The sequence below is a fragment of the Phodopus roborovskii genome, unplaced genomic scaffold (genome assembly GCF_943737965.1).
Source record: "Phodopus roborovskii unplaced genomic scaffold, PHOROB, whole genome shotgun sequence".
NCBI lineage: Eukaryota > Metazoa > Chordata > Mammalia > Rodentia > Cricetidae > Phodopus > Phodopus roborovskii.
This window is the reverse complement of record NW_026125052.1, coordinates 33,884,392-33,906,444: the sequence shown is the minus strand read 5'-3', so window position 1 is coordinate 33,906,444 and position 22,053 is coordinate 33,884,392. Positions and strand designations below refer to the sequence as shown.

Genomic DNA, 22,053 nt, shown 5'->3' with positions numbered 1-22,053 from the left:
AGAGACTCCCTGCTTTCATGGTTAATGTATACTTTACATTGTTAATGGGAATGGGACTATCCATAAAGTTCTTTTGGGAGTGATACGTGTTAGATAATAAATACATGTCCTATACATTACAAATGTATAGCAGGTTGTATGCTATACAAATATGCACCAGGTCTTTGATTATATCCCTAGGGTGCTGACCTACAGAAAAGTGAGACATGGCCGTAAAATTGAAAGGTGTAGGGATTTGGAAATGGGAGAAACAAAGTGTAAGCATGTGATCCACTTAGCTAGATTTTAAAGGAAGCACTGATTCTGATTTTGAAGGTCTCATTTCTCCAAGGAGCCAACAGTCCTCTTGTCTAGGTGACCTACTTTCTGTTTCTTAGAATACCCCTACCAGTGCACACTGCCTGAGTGTAGGGGCCTAGATCATGTCTCTGCTGCTGTTAGGTTATGGATCGAAGAGACTGTCACATTGCCACGATTTTTAAGCCTTGCTAAATGCTAACTAGCTAGCTTGCTTTTCCTATGGCCTGTTTAGATTGACTAGTGTCTATTTTTTTTTTTTTTTTTAATTGAAATTTGAAACAAGCTTGTTTTACATGTCCACTCACCCTCCCCTCCTCCCCTGTCTCCCCCTAACTCCCATCCCATCCCCTTTCTACTCCCCAGGGAGGTTGAGGCCTTTCATGGGGGGATCTTCCAAGTCTGTCATACCATTTGGAGCAGGGCCTCCTGAGTGAACACCTTTTGAGGAATCAGAGATAACTGGTGGCATCTGTGTTATGTTGATAATAGAGGGATGTTAATTATTGCACATTTGGACTGGTGGCATGTTTTTGTAAACTGTTGCCAGAGTTGAGTGCTGAAGGTAGTGGGTGAATGGAGATGGTGGCTAGGATTAAGAACACCAGAAAGTCCTTTCTTGTGGGCAGAGGGTACTGGCACAGTGGCAGGTGGCAGGCTGCTTTATGGTCTGGGTATACCTAAGGCTGAACAACAGATCCGACATGCCCTTCTTCACAGCTTTGTGGTCCTGGAGGCCTCACTGGTAATTGCAGTCATGTGTGTTGTGTGTTTTCATGGTGGTTTATAAAGTAACTTTGATTCTGATCTTGGATCATAACAGACAGAACGGGGGTTGCCTACATGAATGTGTAGGGAATGGGGATGTGGGACAGTTCTTATTGTTTGTGAGACCTCTGTGTCTAGCAAGGTGCCCAGCACCTTCAACATTCCACAAAAACTGGCAGGACGCCTCACTGAGACAGCTAGAAACACCTTCAGAGGCTTCCAGAGCTGTGTCCTTCACTGAGAGTGGCTGTTTTGGGTGTGTGTGGGCTCTCACAGTAATCCATCCAACCTTTTAAATTACTCTTTCTATGGGGAAACTGTCCCATGCGCCAAAAGGAGCATTTTTAGAATTTTAAGTAGTTTACGTCTTGGAGACTGCCACCTTGATTACTGAGTCACATGCTTGTGAAGAGTTTGGAAATTCTTGCTTCCAGAATTGGCTCTTCAAGGACCTGGAGCTATGAGGTAATGACTGCCGTGACTGACCTTGTTTATAATAGATGCGTACTGAGCCTGCTTTCTTGAGTGCCGACTCCTCCCTTTCGGTGCTTGTGCTCATCGTCTTCCAGATGGGGCACTGGCTGAAGAATGGCTATTGTGCACTGCTGCAGATCCTAATCCAAGGTCTTAGTACCATGGTTGGGACATTGTGGTTTCTTTCTTTTAAAAAAAAAATATTTATTTTTATCTTATTTACATTGATGTTTTGCCTGCATGTATGTCTGTGCGAGGCTGTAAGATCTTGGAGTTATAGACAGTTGTGAGCCGCCACGTGGGTGCTGGGAATTGAACCCCGGTCCTCTAGAAGAGCAGTTGGTGCTCCTATCCTCTGAGCCATCTATCCAGCCCAAGACACTGGTTTTCTAACTCAAAGGAAAGTGTACTCCTTCTCCTGTGGTTAGGGTCTTTTGGCCAAGGGCAGTGGGAGCCCTGTAGAGGCGCTAGGGATACGCCTGCTACAGTCCCGTGTGCCTTGCTGGAGAGGAAGTCGTGAGCCTGCGGGTTACAGATAACACCCTAGGGGTCGATGCCTCTTGTGCTGGACTGGCCCTTCTGCAGGCTGAGCTCAGGCTGAGCTCAGGTACCTTCTGGATACCAAGGCCTAGCAGCCCTTTGCCTTCACCTACAGCTGTGTTTTCCTGACCCCCTGTAATTTTTTTTTTTTTTTTTTTTTTTTTTTTCCCTTAACTTTTCTGGCATGGATGTGTATAGTGGTTTGCTCAAGTGAATGCCACACTACTTGTGAGGTCTTCATTGTTGGTTATGTGTTTGGCTCTTGGCTATCAAAAATGACTTTCCGAAGACCTCAGATCCAAGGCAGCTCAGTTCTTTTTGTCATTGTCACTCTCCAGCATGTGCCCAATTTTGTGTGTGGACTTCCTGGCAGGTGCTCTACATAGGGAATGACAGTTAACCTACCCAGCCTTTGTGAGGTTTCCAAAAAGATAAGTAAGCCATGTGTATGTGCATGGGGTTCTCGTCCATTTGGCAGAGTGTGCGTGTAGCAGAGATGACCTGTGTGGACCACTATTACTCCCCAGCCCTCCCCTCCTTTGTGATGGGGAGATTGAACTCAAGCTTGCTGGGATTTACTTAGTAAGCTATACCAGAGGGCAGGGGAGGGCAGGGGAGGGCAGGGGAGGGGAAGATCTGATCTCAGGAGATCCAGGCTAGCCTTAAACTCCTGATCCTCTTGTCTCTACCTTACAAGTGCTGGAATTAGAAACATGCATCACCATGCCTGGTTTCTGAAGCCTTTTTTTTTTTTTTTGATCGTGTATTTATAGATACTACTTACCATTCTCTTCCCACTAAATTTTTCAATTCCTAATGACTTGTCACAGTTAAGATTGAGCTGAAAACCAGCCCCAGTTTACAGTACCCTGATGGTGTGTAGTGAGTAGCTTTTTTTGATTCCTCCAACTTTGGTCCCTGCATTCTAAGCCAGTGAGCTCAAGGATGGCGCCTTCTGTCTACTCTCAGATACACTGCACCGCTGATCCTGGGTGGCGGGATGATGTGTAATGTTCCAAAGGGGAAGTGCTGGCTCAGGCAACACTCTGCAACAGCTGCAGGTGGTCTCCTGTGTGATGGAGAAGCCTCAGGGACCACCTTGCCTTTGGTTCCACTCTCTGACGGTGTTCCTCATGTCTGGGTCGGTTGTATTTGAAAGGAAGATGGACTGAATCTCTTCCCTGATTTGTAACTCTTTTCTTTTCCTTTTTTTTTTTTTTTTTCTTCTTTTCTTTTTTGTAACCAGCAAGAACATTTATTTATTATCTCTAGAAGGTAGCAACATGCTGGACTGTGCATCCAACACAAAGGCAAAAATGGCAAATGGCGATACCCAAGAAAAGCTTGCAGGCTCTTTTATACACAACTAAAGGAATTCTAAAAGCAGTGTGATCTGTCTGTCTGTCTGTCTATATATCTATCTATGTTTTATGCAAGTGACAGTCATATTAGTACATTTCTAGTTGGTTACAGCTAGCAGGGGTGGTGTAAGTCTATAGTTTTCCCCTTCTTGGACAAGTCCCAGGTTTTGTCCTTATTTGGTTATTTCCTTGAGGTACCTGGGGGGCCGGTGGGGATGGATTTAGCCCTGTCCTAGTACCTGCAATTCTTCCCATCCTTACCGCGCGGGTGTGTGTGTGTGTGTGTGTGTGTGTGTGTGTGTGTGTGTGTGTGTGATGATATTTTCCTGGGCTTCTCACAAAGCAAGTAGAGTAAGGGAAACATGAATTAAAACCTCATTATCAAGCAAGAAAGGAAAAAACAAAAAAACATCACCGACTAGTTTATTCTAGGGAACTGTCTACGTGTCCCAGGCTGACCTTTAACTCTGGAGGTAGCCAAGGATGATTCTCCTGCCTCTTGCCTGCCAAGTGCTCTTATAACTGTTTTAAAACTGAAATAGAGATAGGGTTTTATAATTTTTTACTTACTTATTCATTCTGGTTTTTCAAGACAGGGTTTCTCTGTGACTTTGAAGCCTGTCCTGGATCTCACTCTGTAGACAAGGCTGGCCTCAAACTCACAGAGATCCACCTACCTCTGCCTCCCCAGTGCCAGGATCAAAGGCGGGCCCCACTACCCCCTGGCAGAGGGAGAGAAGATTTTTTTTTTTTTTAAATCTCCAGCACTGTGGAAGAACAATGGACACAAGTTGTCCTCGTGTGTAGCCCTGATTCTTAGATCACACTCACTTATGCCACACTTGTATTATCATCCCCCTCCTAATTTCAGGGCTGACTGGATGGCTCTCTCTGAAATAGCCACTTCTACTATCTTTGTCCTTAATATTATTTTCTTAAAACCTAATTCATGTTTTATTATAAATTATATATTATAATGTTAATATCAGAACTGTAATTTTGTTAATTTGTATTTATTTTGTGTGTACATTTTGTGTTTGTGGACAGACATGTGCCATAGCTTGTGTGCTATGGAATGTATGCAGAGATTGGAGGACAACTTGGAAGAGTCATTTCTTCTGTCATGTGGATTATACTCAAGCAGGCAATAGGTTTCTTTGCTCACTGTCTCTCCAGCCTCCCTTAATGTTAGTCTTTATGGATGGTTTTTGGGTAGGGGGTTTACTACAGGACAGCCAGTGAATGTATCGTTAGTGTGGAGGGCTGCAAAGAGACAGTGGGGGTACACATTACTATACGTCTGAGCCTCAGCAGTGTCCAGGTGTTCACAGTGTGACCACATAGATTTCTGTAATCTGGAGAAAGCTGCATATATGTGATCTGTGTGCTTAAATCTTCCTTTGTGAGTTGTAGTTCTCACTCTCAGCCTAGACTTCAGACTTTGGAGGCTGAGCCTTTTGGGTTTTTGTTTGTTTTTGTTTTTTTGAGACATTGTCATGAAGCCTAAACTGGCCTTGAACTTGCTATGTAGCTGAGGATGACCTTGAAGTTCTTATCCTCTTGCTACTGCCTCCCAAGTGCCGGGATCTCAGATATTGACCAATATGCCTGGTTTATGCCAGAGATTGAACCAAGGGCTTCATGTATGCAAGACGAGAGGTCTGCCGCCCAGCCCCATGTATACGGTGTGGGATTTGTTGCCTCCACAACTGTACTTCCCAACTTCATTGCCTCCATTTCTAACCCTCTTCCTTGAGGTGGTAACACTGGTGAGATGCAGGGCAGCGTCTGCCTTTACACTTTCATGCTCCAGACTGATAGTCTGTGTGCTGTAAGGGCATTAAGCACCCCAGAGCTCTGGGGTGGGAGTGGACAGCCTGTCATGTATAACCATTGGCTGTGGTGGAGTGGACGGTGCCCAAAGCCTCTTGCTCCGGCCATCCTCCAGATTGCCCAAGAGTCTTGTCTGTTTGCTTCCTACCGGGTGGAGCATAGGAGGCATGAATGCTTCTGATTACCCTTTGGTAGTTTTTCTTAGAAGGTTTTTCTCTTACAGGTGGTCCAGACAACCAGGTTCACTTTGAAGGGTACCAGGTATCCAATCAGTGCATGGCACTGGTCCGAGATGAGTGTCTTCTACCTTGTAAGGATGCTCCTGAGCTCGGCTATGCCAAGGAGTCCAGCAGTGAGCAGTATGTTCCGGATGTATTTTATAAGGTAAAAAAAAAAAAAAAAAACACAGGCGATCAAAACAATACTAACTGTATGTAGGATAATATGACTCTGTTTGGACTCTTGTCTGTGACCGTGACCTTGTCAGCCATGGTAGTTTGGAGCCCAGCTTATGGGTCAAAGCATCTGTCACTTTTCTGGAGCTTATTGTTGGTCAGTCTTTGATGGTCTTTTGTGGCATAGCCTGAAAAGGAGCCAGGCATATTTATTTGGTTTGGGCATGTTATACCAAATCTGACCATTGCAGCCCACTTTTGCTTTGTTAAGATGAGAGCCATTTGGACCATTTTTAGAATTCTGCCTGCTGTAGCTACTCAGTTTTTTGTTGTGAAGTTTCCAAGTAAAAGGACAAATAACAGTAGGAAGGAAACATCATCAAGTCAAAATCTTACAACATCCAGCAGAGACTAAGGAGCCTCTTAGTGCAGTCTGCTGGGGTTCCCTATCGAAAGTCCTGTATCTTTGCTGAACAGGATCTTCCTTGAGTGAGGCTCCCAAGTGAAAGAACTAATAGCGACTGTAACATCGACTCAGGGTTAGGTTTTTACAGCATCAGTAGAAGCCACGAGCATCAGAAAACCCTGGAAGTGGTTGACTTGTGTGTAGCTCTTGAGGCTTTTTTTTTTTTTTTTTTTTTTTTTTTTTTTTTTTACTCTTGGGCTGTTGTTTTCTTCTCCCTGTCACAAAGGTGGGTGGAGCAACACATTTCCAGAAAAAAGCCTTAGAAAATACTTTGAGACAACGTGCTTGGCTGAGAAATGGGGTGGGGACAACTCCATCTCCAAAGCCAGCTTTCCAGTGAGCTCAGATTTCACAGTTTACCAGTTTAATGCACATTATAGCTTAACAAGATAAGGTTGTTTCTGTTGTGATGTCCTTGTCTACAACCCTGTCCCCTGTTGGTTTTGGGGCAGTTTGCCTGACCTTTCTCTTGAGGCTGCTGTTGTTCCTAGTTACTTTTGGTTCCTTGTGTTAGTCTTTTATTATTAGGCTTGCCTCAGACTTACAGGGATCCACCTGCCTCTGCTTCTTGAGTGCTGGTGGACACCACTGCCCGGCTTGTGTTCAGTCTTAATCATTGCTGTGAGCTCTACTGGACCACACAGGGCCTTTCCTCCTTTTGGGATGAGCATTTGTTGTCATGCTCCCTACCTTGCTTGTTTGTTTTAGATCTCTATATATGTATTTTATTTTATTATTTTTAGGCTTTTTTGTAGGGGGAAATGACAGGGTCTCACTATAGCTTGTCAGTATGTGGACTAGGCTGGCCTCAAACTTACATAGATAAGGTTACCTCTCCTGAGTTCTGGAATCTGTGGTGATACTTTGTTTATGATCTAACAAATAAAGCTTGCCTGAAGATCAGAGTGCAAAGCTGGCCACACTAGTCAGCCATAGAGGCCAGGATGTAGCACGAATATTAAAAACTCAGAGACAGATATTGGGGTTCAAGCTGAAGATCAGAAAAGCAAAGCAGCCAAGCCACTAGAGAGTTCTCACCTCTATCAAGGCTCAGAGCAAAGGGGCGATCCTGCCCTCGGCATGGCTGCAGACTGAATACACTCCACTCCTGTCTCCACCTCCTCGTATTCCTCTCTAGTGCTGGGATTAAAGGTGTGTGCCGCCACTGCCTGGCCTCTGTGGCCACCACACCTAGCACTATGTGTGTTTTGTGTGTTGGATACTTTGCCTGCAAGTATGACTGGGTAGCACATGCGTGCCTGGTGCCCACAGAGATGGCATGAGGGTGCCAGGTGGGTCCTTTGTTAGCTGCCATGTAGGTGCTGCGCATCGAACTTGGGTCCTCAGAAAACTCAGCCAGTTTGATTAACTGCTGAGCCATCTCTAGCCTTTTCTTTCTAAAGGTTTAATTAGCTGGGCAGTGGTGGCTCATGCCTTAAACCCAGCTCGTGGGAGGCAGAGGCAGGTGAGTTCTAGGATACTCAAAGCCACACAAAGAAACCCTGTCTTGAAAGAAACCAAAATAAAATGAAATTATTCCGGCTGTGTTGCTGTCTACTGTGCAGCTCTTTGTGTGTCTGTGTAGGTCCACTGAAGAGACATTGTGTCTCCAATCTTCCTTGGTTTGTGTGGTGGTGGTGATACATCTTAAACAATGTCAAATGACTGTCCACCTCTACCTTCCTTTTTTCTTTTTCTCTTTTATGGAGGGATGCAGTGGGAGCAGGGTCTCAGCATGCCACTCGTCCCTAACTCATATCCCTGCTGTCTCAGCCTTCTGTGTGCTGGCCTTGTGAGCCTGAGCCAAACCTACCCAGCCTGTCTTGCTTTTGTTTGAGACAAGGTCTTTTTGTTTTGTTTGTTTTTTCAACACAGGGTTTCTTGTCCTGGAACTCACTATGTAGACCAGGCTGGCCTCAAACTTAGAGATCCGCCTGCATCTGCCTCCCCCAGTGCTGGGACTAAAAGTGTGTGCCACCACCTTTTTAAAGTATCTTTTACCAGATAGGAAATCAACTCCTCCCCCCCCCTCTTCCCCCTTCTTTCTCTCTTCCTTCCCTCCCCCCCCCCAAATCCTGTGTATAATTGTTGCACTTAAGAAAGTATGGGTACTTCCTGAATCCTGTTACTTTCCTTTGTCTGGTCTGTCAATGAGGGGATGCAGGACAGGAATGCTTCTGAGTTTATAGGTCGTTTACCATGTATTTAAGAGAAGAAACTATAAAAGCAAACATTGAAGTAATCCTTTTAGCCCTGCTGTGGACGTTGTGGTTGGATTTTGAAATACACTGTATAAATGATACCTGCACCAATATTTACCTAAGTCTGTTGTTCATCACAGTGTCATCTATGGTCATAAAAACCGAAAGTGATTGGATAGTCTTTAACAAAGGGACATAAATAATCACACATCCTGTGGTAGATTGCTGTATGACCCCTTCAGTGTGTTATTAGCCAATTAGAGATAGCAGATAGAACTCATGTAAAATTATAAAGCAGATGTGTGAAGTGTCATCCCAGTGTCTTTTGTGTTTTGTAAACATACAGGGGTGTGTGTGTGTGTGTGTGTATGCATGTGTGTGGGTGGAGTGGGTGTGTGGGGGTATGTGCGCGCGTGTGTGTATGCGTGTGTGCATGGGGGTGTGTGGGTGGAGTGTGCGTGTGTGTGCATGTGTGTATGCATGCATGTGTGCATGTGTGAGTGTGTGTTTAGTGGGGCACATACGATACAGTGTGCGTGTGGAGGTCAGGTCGCCACTACTGCCCCCATGAGACTCTGTCCTTTTAAAAAAAAAAGGCTGTGTCATCATTTGTTAAAAATGAATAAAATTGTTTGTTATTGTGGCTGGTTTTAAGACATGAATTACAGCTGGAGGTGGTGGCGTACACCTTTAATCTCAGTGCTTAGGAGGCAGCGGCAGGTGGATCTCTGAGTCTGAGGCCAGCCTGGTCTACAAAGCTAGTCCAGGATAGCCAAGGCTACACAGAGAAACCGTATCTCAAAAAACCAAAAATCCATCAGCCCGGGTTAGCTGGCCCTGAACTTGGCATCCTCTTGCCTTTACATCCCAAGTGCTGGGGGAATTCATGCTTGCTGCATTATGCCCAGCTAGAATTTCTGTGAGTATGTGTGTGTGTGGTGCTGTTATGATTTAATTTTACTTCACGATCAAAGCATTTGTGCATCATCTTGGTATAAGTAGAAATCTAGTTTTGTTTCTCCAGGTCTCCTTAACAATCACCACAGTGATACTGTTTTGCTCTAGGAAAACGATTTTGTGTAGTTTTTTTCCCTTCAGTTTCAGTACAAGTAACAAGTATCCTGCAAGAGCTAGAGCCTGAGCTCCAGATTCTAGGAGGACACAAATGAGGTCTGAATGTTCCCTGATCATTGCATACCTGCTGGGCTGAGGTATGAACCAGGCTAGGGCAGCCATGGGCCCGAGCTCTGGATATAGATAGACTTGCTCTTCAGTGTCCCCTGGTTCTACTGTGTGTTACATCTTGGTTTAACCCAGTTATTGAAACCTATGATTTTTCATGCACTAGGTAAAAGACAGTGCCTGTGACATGTGCATTTGAGGCCAGGCAGACCAGGACGTGCAGGGTCAGACCTGCCAAGTGCCTGAGAAGCGCCAGCTGCTGTTTCTGTTGCCGCTGGCGGGCATCCTGCAGGTGTTCCGTGGGTGGGGTTTCCCTGTCCCACAGGCTTTTGTGCTGAGTGCTTATGAATGAGATCGTACTGCTGGTGATGTTCTACCCACTGTTCGTGGGCAGCAGCAACATGCTTGGGTTCACACAGCTTCCCTAAGAGTAGTGTGATAGCAGCCAGTCAGTGAGCCACTCACCAAGCCTGGATACAAGCACGTCAGTCTCCGTGTTTCTTTGTCATGTTAAGACTGGCTCGGGTGCTTCCGGACATGACCTGCAGTGGCAGGGAGGCGCTGGGGACGGGTTTCTCACCGTCCCTTCTCTTGCCCCAGGTGTAGATAAAACTGCTGACACTTTGGCATCTGTCAAACTTAGAGTTAAGATGTCTTCTCCTAGTGTATTCAGACTGACATTTGTTAAGCCCATAAAAAGTAAGTGCCTTTAAAATGGTGTGTAGGGCTAGTGATTGGCTGGCAGAAGCATTGGAGTGAAGGCATGGGGGAGAGGTAGGTGGTAGCTGGCTTTCCCTTAGGGAAGATGGGGGCTACAACACCTTTATTCCTGCGGAGAGCAGGAAAGGTACAGTTGGGTAGTTAAATTTGAACGAGAATAGCACAACACAAAGAAAGGGTGGGGGTATTTAACAGGAAAATTCCCTGGAGGGGAAGATTAAAGTGAACAGGTGCTGGAAAATGTTTCTGCATCTTAGAGCTTAATTAGATTTGAAGATGAATTCCAGATGGGCTAATTATGTGTGAGTTGTTGCAGGTTATTTCTTGTAGGGGCAAGCATGTATTTTTGGAAATGGTGATTTAGTTTGATTGGGTTTGATTCCTGCCTCCAACCCTGTCTCCATCAAGAAACTTTCTCTTCTGAGGCCTAAGATCCCCAGTAGATACACATCTTTGGGATCGCTGTCATACATACCTAACAGAAGCACAGAGCATGGAGGCCATCCTGACCCCTGCGACCACATGTGTGGGAAGGACAAGTGACCTTTCCCCAGGTCAGTAGAGCAGCACCCTCACAGAGAGCAAGCGGGCAGAACTTAGTAGGCATTGCAGGAGCAGGAGCATGATATCTGCTTGTTTGGCATGAAGATGGGATTAAACCTTACAGTTCTCACATGAGTGCTGCACAGATATGCTTTGGCCAGCTTTCTGAATAGGGCAGAGGGTAATTTTTGTTGGAGCCTCTGTAGGTGACAGACAGGAAATAGGACCAGTGTGGGGCCAGAGGTGTCCTATTAGGATGATGGGTTTGACTTTACCTGAGAACAGCTTGCAATGATTGTCTCAAAAGGCAGCTTGGCTCTCCGAGTCCCCCGAAAGGTGTGGATGTGCTTGGAGTGGCCTTATGGCAACACCTTGGGAACATATGGTTGGCAAACAGTTTGGTCTGAGGGCTTCAGTAAACAAGCTTTTATGTAAGGACCTATAATTAGAAATTATGGACACATAATTTATATACAGCTCAAGAATGACTCATAATGTTAAGTGATGATTTAGATAGAAAATATGACTTCTCTTATAGGATCTTTTAATAAAAAGCATCAGTTCTTAGGAATTTACTTCTAAAGCTGTGTTTGAACTCAGCATGTTTGACATAAATCAGATCTAATTGTCATCTTATGATTAATGAACATATGTTGCCCATTTTTCCCCATAATTAAACTTTATGTTCTATGCATCTGACAAAGCAAAACAGGTTTAGACTTTGACATATTGGTGATGGTGTGTGAGTGTGTGTGTGCGTGCGCGCGCACATGCGGCACATGCATGTGCACATAAACTTTTATATATGTCTTTTTTGTATATTACCAAGTTTTTTTTTTTTTTTACAATGTCTGGTTTTCAGAATTGTAAGTTTTATTTTTATTTATTATTTGTATTTATTTTTTGCTTTTTTGAGGCAGGATTTCTGTCTTGCTCTGTTGTCCTGGAGCTCACTCTGTAGACCAGGCTGTCCTCAAACTCAGGTTTTCTTACCTTGCCTCCCAAGTACTGAGATTAAAGGTATGTGCCACCATGCCTGGTTAAATCATAATATCACAAGGACCAGGCATAGAGATGTGCGTCTGTAATTCCAGGCTGGCAAGATAGAGTCATGATTGCCACAAGTTCAGTGCCAACCTGATCCACATAGTAAGTTCCATCCAGGTCATTCTGAGATGTTGTTACACATGATAGTAATAATAATTTAATAGTGGTGTGAAAGGGATATTGTCGCTGTTGACCTTCATTCACTTGATGTTGGCCTTTGATTGTTTCAGGACATAGACAAGTTTGGCAATGAGATCACCCAGCTGGCCCGCCCCCTGCCTGTGGAATACCTGATCATAGATGTAAGTACGCTTTTGTACTCAGACTCGCCGGCTGGTCCCATAGCCCCCTGAAGGCTAGGGACTCCTGAGTGTTGGTCTCTTGAGGAAGGAAGCCACAGGGATTTGAGTCAACACAACAAAACAATCCTAAGAATTTTCTTGGTTATCGGTTCCAGAGTTTAAACAACCTAAACAAAGGACACCTGCCTCCAGTTGTGGAGGCCCTGTGGCCTCTGGAAGGCATGTGATTCATGGGGCTGAGTCCCAAGGGTGCCTGAACAGCTGCCCACTGCCCAGAAGGGAACAGATGTTGCCCTGCCTAACACAGCAGCAGTAGCACTCCTGGGGCCCCCTCCATCAAGAGTTTCCTGGACACATCTATACCTTAGTGCCTGTGAGTGGTGACGACCAGTGTTGTTTCTGGGCAAACCTCCAGGAGGTTAGAGGAGCTGGCTCTGCTGCTGCTTCTGAGTCTATTCCTTTGTAGAGAAATTTGATGTCACCAAGACATAGTCACGCCATTGGCCACAGGGCCTGTGAATGCTGCAGGATAGAGCCTGCTAACTCACAGCCGCTGTGTCTGGGGGAGTTGGAGGTGGCTCATTTTCTACATTACTACCGTGCCAGAATATCTGCTCAGGCTGTATTTGGATGTAGGATGGGTATATGATTCAGGCAGTAAAATATCATTGCATTTGGAGCAGCGAGTTCCCCTGAGCCTAGCCCATAGATGCTCCATTTCAACTGACAGCTCCTGAGAACATATTTATTACCTAGGACATAAAGGCATCTGTTTTTATACTACCTGGGGTGTAATTAAGGTGAAAACAGATTGACGGAGGAGTCAGCATGATTTAGAATGAGCTTCTTAAGCCCTTCCCTCCCCCCCCCCCCCAGCGCACACACATACACACACACACACACACACACACACCTCTTTCAGCATCACTCAGTTGCTGGGGAACAGTCTACCCTATAATACCCATACTCTGCCCCTATGAAAACGAGAACAGAGAGAGCATTAGGGCAGGTGCCTAAATAGTACTGTTTGGCTCTTTACCTGGTGCCAGAGATAGTGTAGACCTGAACTAGAATTGCCAACCCACCCACCCCACCCCCTCCCCTGCTCCTTCTTTTTTACAGACAGGACTGTAATATATAACCCTCAGTGGCCTCAAACTTAAAATCCTGCCTCTACCTCTGGCCTAGATTTATAAGTATGAGCCCCCATGCTGGGTTTTTGTTTTTTTTTTTTTTTGTTTGTTTGTTTGTTTGTTTAGGGCTTGCTTTGGTTTTTGTTTTGTAGAGACAGAGTCTCATTTATGTAGCTCTGGCTGTCGTGGTAATCAGTATTTAGAACAGGCTGGCCTTGAATTTATAGAGTTCTGCCTGCTTCTTCCTCCTAAGTGCTGGGTTTAAAGGTATAAGCCATCCCACCCAACATAGCTTCTGTTCTTAAATTTGAGGGTAGGATTGCTGTATCACAGAAAGGACTTTGCATACTGAGTCATCTCCCAGGTCCTGCTGGGATGGCTGTTTCACATCATGAAAGTATCAACCCAGGACAGTCTGAGCACATGAAGAGGAACTGGATCCCTGGAGTGATCCCCGGAGCCACCACAGACTTTGATTGTGTTGCTCTCCAGGGTCCCCTTCGAGGTTGAATACCTCTCACCCTTTAGAGATTCCAATGCACAGCCTTGTATTTACCAGGCAAGCACATTGGTAGGCCCCTACCCCATTTTGTTGAAGTTTTCTTTATTTTGAGATAAGTTATCCTTTAGTTGCCCAGCAGCCATCAAACCCAGAGTCTCCTGTTTTGGCCTCTTGGATAACTGGGCTGCAGGTGTGTCCCACAAGTAAGTGTATGGGTTACTGGTAAATACTAGCAGGTGGACATGCGGCATCCACCCTTGCACCCCTGTTTGTACCTCCCCCAAAGAAGGGACTTGGGTATCCCCGGGCTTTTGCTTACAGCTTGGTTATACTCCTCATGCTTGGTGTTGAGACACTAAACTGTGTGGTCAGTACCGTATCAGAGACACTCCCATCATCACATGGCTCAAGTCTACATACTTGGCCTGGCTGCTACAAATGCGTGTTTGTAAAGCACCAGCCACCTCTGGTACATCTGACGGTTCAGCTTGTCCTTACAGAGTGCTGACATTGGCATTGCGGGAATCCTGAAATAGCCTGCTGTCTTTGCTGATGTAGAAAACAGATCACAGCAACCAGAGCAGCATTTTTATTCCTTAGAAATAGTCCCACGGGAGTTAGAATAGCTATTCTATATCTGGAAGGGGTATGACCTGATGATGCTAATGTCACATGCAGAGAGAAGTATGTCAGACAAAAGTGTCGGTAACTTGCTCTTTGGTGCTTTTGTGGGGAAGGGGCCTCTGCCAAGAGGAATAAAACCAGTGTTTATATTGATTCCTGCACATTCACCAGTGACCCTGAGGCTTCTATTTACGTGTTAGGTTTAAAATGCCCTCTGCCATTAACTTAATCGTGCTGGAGTCAAAGGAAAGAAATGTCTAACCTATGGTAAAAAGTCTGACTTAGGTTCACTCGACGCTGGAGGAAAATAGCTGCCTGTGACTGCAAACCTGTGGGTCTCGTGAAGGGGGCTCTGGCCCACACTGGCCGATTGCACACTTGGTACCAACCCTAGTGTTGAGGATTTCATGCCTTTAGTTTGCCTCTTGCCTTATTTCTCTGTTAATTTCTGTGGTTCCCTTGTTTGACAAGGATGAACTGGCGGTCTTGTACATCTTTAACAAAGTGAGCACAGGGGCACTAGCTCCCAGCAGTCCTGATGCTGCAGTTAGGTGTCGTGTGAGCCTCTGAACAGAGTCAGGATGAAACACACCTTCTTAGGCTTGTTTCCCAGAGTCTGGGTTCCACTGTGTGAGGGTGACACCGTTTGCAATTCTCTCCAGCACATAGCTTGCAGGCCTAGAAGGCCTGTCTGCAAGGCTCCCACAGGCAGGGGTGCCCACCCTGTTCCTGGCCTGCTGTCACAATGTGTGCTTTTCTTCTTTAGATCACAACCACCTTTCCCAAGGATCCAGTTTACACTTTTTCTATTTCACAAAATCCATTTCCTATTGAAAACCGGGATGTGCTGGGTGAAACACAGGTAAGCTTTGTCTTAGAGACAAAATTTAATGGAACTTCTAGTTATTTATCATTTTCACAGTCCCTTGGTTCATTATCTGACAAGTCCCATGAGGTATTATTCTGGGTATTGTTATTACTTGGAGGCCTTTTCTTCAGTAGACAGTAGATAACATGCTTAAATCCCATGAAGCCCTTTGCCTACAGACTTGATGGAGTCTATTCTCACTTGCCTTTTATTCTATAATTTGTTTATTTTAGATTTATTTCTTTAGATTTTATTTCTTATGTGTAAAGTGTTCTTCCTGCATGTTTGCCTGGCGGCCAGAAGAAAACACCAGATATCACTAAAGATGGGTGTGAGCCACCATGTGGTTGCTGGGAACTGAACTCAGGACCTCTGGAAGAGTAGGCAGTGCTCTTAACCACTGAGCCATCTCTCCAGTCCTTCACTTGCCTTTTTTAATGTTTCCAGTATTATTCATCACTTTTTGTTGTCTACCAAGTTTTCTTTGTGTGCTACTGTCCCGTACAGTAGAGCAATGCAGATGTGTTACTTCCCTGTGGGTCTGCCCTGCCTTTGCTGTGTCTTGGGCTGGTTAGGGTCCATCAGGACTCTGGTAGCATGTGCTGTTGGTGGGTTCTGTCTCTCACATCTCCTACTCTGCTCTGCCCTTTGGTCTAACTACGGATCCAACCAGACCTGAGTCACCGTTACTGACTGGTGCAGACAGTCTGTGTACTTAGTTGTTTTTTGTACCAGTATTTTACAATATGAGTCAGCCGAGGAATAGCCATAAATAACATCTATTTTTGGTGTGATTCCTCGAAGCGTATCTGTCCAGGATGTCAGATGCTTGGCAGACCTTTGAGATGTCCCTGGTGATCCTCTTGCTTGTGTCTGGTTGTTTAAAAGCTAACCATGCCAGGTGTGATGGCACGTCTTTAATCCCAGCACCCAGGAGGCAGAAGCTGGCTGATGTCTGTGATTTCAAGGCCAGCCTGGTACATAGAGTTCCCAGACAGGTAGGGTAGGTAAAGGGATGTGCTCTGTTTAAATATCTGCTTCCTTATATATACCTGGGCCAGGTGTGCTGAGGTCTGGCCCTGGGCAGGAGAGTCACAAGAGCCCTATAACTCTCTGCACCTCCTCTGGATTCCCTTGTTGTTACTGAAGCAGGGCATGTCTCCGCCGGTTCACGTGCTTGTGCTTAGTAGGGGGCAGCACTCCTCTCTGGCTCAGTGCTAGGGACTGTGATCATTTCCTTTCTTTGATGACTCTTTCTTTAGGACTTTCATAGTTTGGCCACCTACTTGTCCCAGAATACCTCATCCGTGTTCTTGGATACCATCTCTGACTTCCATCTCCTGCTGTTTCTGGTTACCAATGAAGTCATGCCACTGCAGGTACTGGCTCTGCAAACCTCTTGCTGTCTTTCCTTGGATCCCAAGTACTGGGGGGGGGGGGGGGGGGGGGGTTGGGAGGGTGAGGCTTGGTATTGAGATCACTGCCCCATTCCCACTGTGTGAGAATATGCACTATTGACTTCTCTGTTGATGGAGATGTTTGATCTTTCGCCTTTGTGCTGAAGAACAGTCTGGTCATTGAGAATCAACCAAAGAGCAGAGGGGAGCATGCTGTGTCCTCTAGTCTGGCGCACAGCATCAGAGCCAGTACCTCTGCTGTTCCCTGATGCCGCCTCTCCTTAGGAGCCAGTGCTGTCGTGGCCTGAGCTCAGGCCTGGCCAGTTTCCAGGTCCTGAACACACCATTGCACAGTTGGCATTTTTAAGATACACCATAAGGGGAAATGACTGAATGTTTTGCAGATGGTAGATGCTCTCTGAACAGGGCAGGGCAGCAAGCTCTGCCAGGAAGTCTGTGTGTATGCCTTGGGTGTCCACAGCATGGGTGTCCTTTTTCCATAGCCTTTCTTTGCCCGGGATCTATGGAAATACCAAGGAGATAAGAACAAGTCTTTCTGAACGTGACCACACTAACTCAGCCTCGTTCCCTAAGAGTGACAAAGTAGGAGTCTCACTCCCAGGATATTTCCATCCAGCAGCTTGTAATTGCTTCTGAATTCAGGATAAGCCCTCCATCTGAATACAAGATGACAGAAGGGTCTGTCTGCATCAGGACCACCGTTCTGTCCAGCATAACTGTTTTGGGGGTTGCTGGATAGAAAGCATTTTTGAGAGGTTCTGAGAATCCTTCATGAACCTCATTGTAGAGACTTGTCTCTGTATGTTGACCCCAAAGGCTGCAGATAGTTTGCAGGCATGATGGAGAGGAAAAAGAGCAAAGGGTAGATTATGAAGGAGGAGGATAGATCTTACAGACTTACTGTGCCTCTAAGACCCAGGGTGTGTCTTCTTTGCTTTGGGGCTATTTGAGAAGAAATTAACTTTTAGTTAATTTTAGCATTTGAATGTATATATTTAATACCTTTTCCTTTTTCTGAGATTTTTTTCAATTTTCTTTTGAACGATGTTATTGATGTTAAGGGAAAAAAGATAGTAAGAGTCTTTCCCCTGAATCAGAGCAAAGTGGAACCTTCCTGTGTCTTCTTGCAGGACAGCATCAGCCTGTTGCTAGAAGCGGTGAGGACCAGAAACGAGGAGCTGGCTCAGACATGGAAGAAATCTGAACAGTGGGCCACCATTGAGCAGCTTTGCAGTAAGTGTCCCCAACCCCCCACTGCCAAAGCCACAGCTAAAATGTACAACATGAGCTCTGTTGTTTATACCCGGGACTTGTAAACCAGGAGCCTCCCTGGAAGGCTTGGGCAAAGGGACACACACAGGCAGCCTCTTTGGCTGGGCACATGTCGTGGTTGCTGATGTGGCCACCTAGTGTCCAGCTATAACCCTTGTGTTTGTAGAGTTTTAAGCTGTGTGATTATGTGCACCAGATAGATCCCTGGTCTGAAAGATACCTTTGAGCACTGCTAGCGTTACCGTCCCCGTCACTCTGACTAGACAGGACAGTTGCCAGTGCTGCAGGTGACAGAGTCCAAAGCTCCATGTTCATGAGCACGGACTCCTAAAGAGTGTCTGATTGTGTTGTTGGCTTTTCTTTTACTCTAGCCCCACGTTGGGATGCTGAAATGTTTTTTGTTTGTTTGTTTTTGTTTTTTATTCTTCCTCTTTTGGGCTCTTTATACTTTTGGGAGGCCCGCCACCCAGCCCTCACATAAATCACACACACAGTCTTATTATTTCTTATAAATGTCCGGCCTTAGCTTAGCTTTATTTCTAGCCAACTTTTCTTAAATTATCCCAACTACCTTTTGCCACCAGGCGCACACCTTTGATCCCAACACTCGGGAGGCAGGGGCAGGCTGATCTCTGTGAGTTTGAGGCCAGCCTGGTGTACAGAGCGAGTTCCAGGACAGCCAGTCCTGTTACACAGAGAAACCCTGTCTAAACAAAGAAAAGGAATGCTAGACACTGACCTCTGATGGGGCAGCCTTACTGTTGGACCTTTCCCAGGAGGAAAGGAAGGTACAACTCCACAAAGAGTTTATGTAAGAATGAAACTACCCAGATGCCCACCACAGGGTGTGGTGGCTCTCACAGGAATAGCTAGCAACAGGGGAGAAAGCTCCTGCCTAGTGCGGAGCAGGGTGGGGCATTTGCTGCAGTCTGTGCTCAGACAGTGGGGGCTTTGGAGGCCGCTCTGCCCGTCACAGAGCGCTCCAGACGCCTTCTGTGCAGCACTGATGTGTTCTCCCTGCTCTTCGTTCGCCCTACAGGCACTGTGGGTGTGCAGCTCCCAGGCCTTCATGAATACGGTGCAGTCGGGGGCTCTCCACGCGCTGCTCCGTCTGCCATGTGGGCCTGTCAGCACTGCACCTTCATGAACCAGCCTGGCACCGGCCACTGCGAGATGTGCAGCCTCCCCAGGACCTAGGGCTCTGGCCCTCTGCTGAGCGGGACTGGACCAGCCCAGCCCTCTCAGAAGCCTGGAGCGCCACGTTTCCTATAAGGCCTGAAGCCCAGAGCCCTGAAGCAGTGGGGCCAGCTACCCTGAGGCGTCTCAGTGCGAATCTTGAAGAGAAAGAGCCCCAGCTGCTGTGCTGGGGAATGAACAGAGCCTCCCAACTGGAAGGGCAGAGCAGCCCTGCCCGAGAACACCCCACACGCCTCACCTAGTTAATAGCTCCCTGCTCTGTTGGAAGGACTGAGCGCCTCAGACAGTCCCCTGAGACTGGGGCGCACAGAGAGGTTGCTGCAGTCACCCCGCAGTCTCTCCTTCCTCTGCTTTTTGTTTTCTGCCTCCCACCTTCTCCCCAGTTTTTGGATGGATGCTCCTGGCTGCCTCTGTCCCTTGCCGTGGGGCTGTGTTCCTCTTGTTGGGAGCATGTGTGGCTAGGTGGTCCTTGGTCTGAGCTGCAGTGCAGTGTGCCCCTGCCCTCGCCTGAAATCAGCAGTTATCAGTACTTCCTGCCCAGAAAGCTTTTATTTATTGTTTTTACGATAAAGCAGCACAGACGGGAGTGGGAGCGACTTAGTTCTGCTTTCTTTCCTCCTTCAGGGCAGCCCCTCCTGAGTGTTCAGGGTGTTCCTGCCAGGGGCCGCCGCCAGTTCTCCTCTGAAGCAAACCTCAGTGCCTGAGACTTTCCTATCGTGCCACAGCATGGTGGCAGCTGGTAGCCTGGGTGGTTTAGCAGAGCAGTGGTGGCTCTTGCTTGGCGGTCAGCCCCCTCAAGTCTGTAGGCAGCCCTGGGATCTGGTCCCGTCTCCCAGCACTGCCCCTTTACTCAAGGCCCCCGACACTGTGGCCTCTTGCAGTGCTGGCTGTGGTGGTCGAGACAGCCTAGAGAAGGTGCCCACGTGACCACCACCAGGCCGGACAGGTGTGGGCACTTAGAAACGGTCTCTCTTGTGGCTGTGTTGTGACAGCCCTTACCAGGTAAGATGTGGATATCTTGATGCCTCTTTGCCTTAATGAGAGCTCAGTCAGCTGTCCTTCGCCCTGGGAATGGCCATGCACACCACAGACTACTGGAGGCCATATGTGTCACTTTAATTGGGTGCACTCCTGCTGCCTTCCACACCCTCGGCCCTGTGGGCGCAACAGTGTCTGCTAGGTTTTCATGTGGTGAGGCTGGGGTCAGCATCTCTGCTTTCACCTGGCAGGCGATCTGAGGTCAGAGGCCCTGGGACCGTGGAGCCATTGAGTTTGGTTTAGTGTTGGCGGGGTCATCCTGGAGGGTCAGGAGGTAGAGAGCAAGCAGTCTCTCCAGCCACCTGCCAGCAGTTAGCAGAGACAGCGCTGAGGGCTCCCTGTCTCCCTCCTGGCCCTCCCCCCCCCCAGTGAGGGCTCCACACTGTGTCTTTGCTGGCCCCCCGAGATCTGGTAGACTGGATGTCCTGGCCTGGCTGTGTTCCTGACGCCAGTTAAACTCGTACTAGCACCGCTATTCATGCTGGGCAGGTACTGAACAGCACAAACTCTGGAGATGTTTTTGCCACTTGTTCCCTGCTCATCTTTGTCTACAAAGTTAATTACTTTTTCTCGTGTTTTGGAATCCACATCATTCTTGTTTTCTTGTCTTTAGCTAAAGAAATTGTTGTGATTTTTCTCTGCTTATGGTTTTGAATTACTCTTTGTTCAGTAATGCACTTTATTTTATTGTCCAAAGAGAGTCAAGCTAACGCTACCAGCTTGGGTGAGCCCTACAGAAGGTTCAGGCCTGAGCAGCTCAGCTACCTCCTCCTCCATGGAGGTGGCCTTAGTCCCACCTCTAATCCCTCCTGCCGTCAGGCACTATAACCCAGAAAGGGGTGCCTGTGGGTATACCTACCCAAGTGAACCCAGTGGCTGCCATGGTCCTCTTCAGGCTCAGAGATGGGGCCTCGCCCTGGCCTTGCCCTGACCAGCCTGCTCCTGGGACATGGGTGCTCCCGCTTCGGCTCTGCTTTGGGCTCATAGGTGTGCATTGGCAGGGCGTGGACCCTAGCCCTGCAGTGGAACCTAATAAAAGCGCCTGAAGCGATTGCCCTGCTCCCAGTGCCTTGTTCTGTGCCCAGAACCTTTGCCCACCAGATGTGTGTGAGTGTGAGTGTGCGAGTGCATGTGCACATGCCACCTGTACAGCATGGGAACGGTCTTGAGTGTGTAGAAGATGAGCTAAGGATGCTTCCAACTCCCTGAAGGAGACTCGGGTGCTGCAGAGGAAGACTTCATCAGCAGTGTCTTCAGAGCAGCCTGGGGACAGGACTCAGAGATCTGTTCCAGAGGTCACCTCAGGTTAAGGTTGTGGTTTAGCTTTCAGTTTATATTTTCATTTTTAGTTTTTTAATTTACAGCTGGGCATGGTGGTGGATGCCTTTAATTCCAGCACTGAGGAGGCAGAGACAGTTGGATCTCTGAGTTCTGAGGCCAGCCAGGTCTGCAGAGCAACTTCCAGGACAGCCAGGACTACACAGAAAAACCCTGTCCATAAAAACAAGGATAAACTTAGTTTGTTTTAGAGATAGTTTCACTGAGTAGTTCTGGTTCTGGCCCGTCTTTGACTCCAGAGTGCTGGGACTAATGGTGTGTGCCGACACCACACATAGAAAAAGGCCAGTGGACGATGTGGAAGCCCCTGGGGCTGCCAGGGGCTGTAGATGCTGGAAATCAAACTTGGGCCCTCTGCAAGAACAATATATGCTCTCAACTGCCAAGCCATGTCTAGCCCTAGGGTTGTGTTTTAACAGCTATGCTAGGATTATCCTGTGTCCAAGCCCGTGAGACATTTTTTTGTACCCTGTTGTGCCCCAGACACCTTTACTCCTAGATTTGGCCTCTGAAGTTTTCATACGAGCGTTATTT

At 47.0% G+C, this 22,053-nt stretch overlaps 1 protein-coding gene across 1 annotated transcript in view; it reads left to right on the top strand.

The window, feature by feature from the left end:
- The window catches only part of Nploc4 (NPL4 homolog, ubiquitin recognition factor), a 45,699-nt gene extending 24,466 nt beyond the window's left edge, over positions 1-21,233 (top strand). The window contains exons 12-17 of the mRNA XM_051181931.1: positions 5,497-5,657; positions 12,058-12,129; positions 15,155-15,250; positions 16,519-16,635; positions 17,805-17,907; positions 18,986-21,233. Coding sequence (XP_051037888.1) covers positions 5,497-5,657; positions 12,058-12,129; positions 15,155-15,250; positions 16,519-16,635; positions 17,805-17,907; positions 18,986-19,143 — 707 coding nt within the window. The 3' untranslated portion in view covers positions 19,144-21,233. The remainder of the gene's footprint in view (positions 1-5,496; positions 5,658-12,057; positions 12,130-15,154; positions 15,251-16,518; positions 16,636-17,804; positions 17,908-18,985) is intronic.
- Positions 21,234-22,053: the final 820 nt, after the last annotated feature.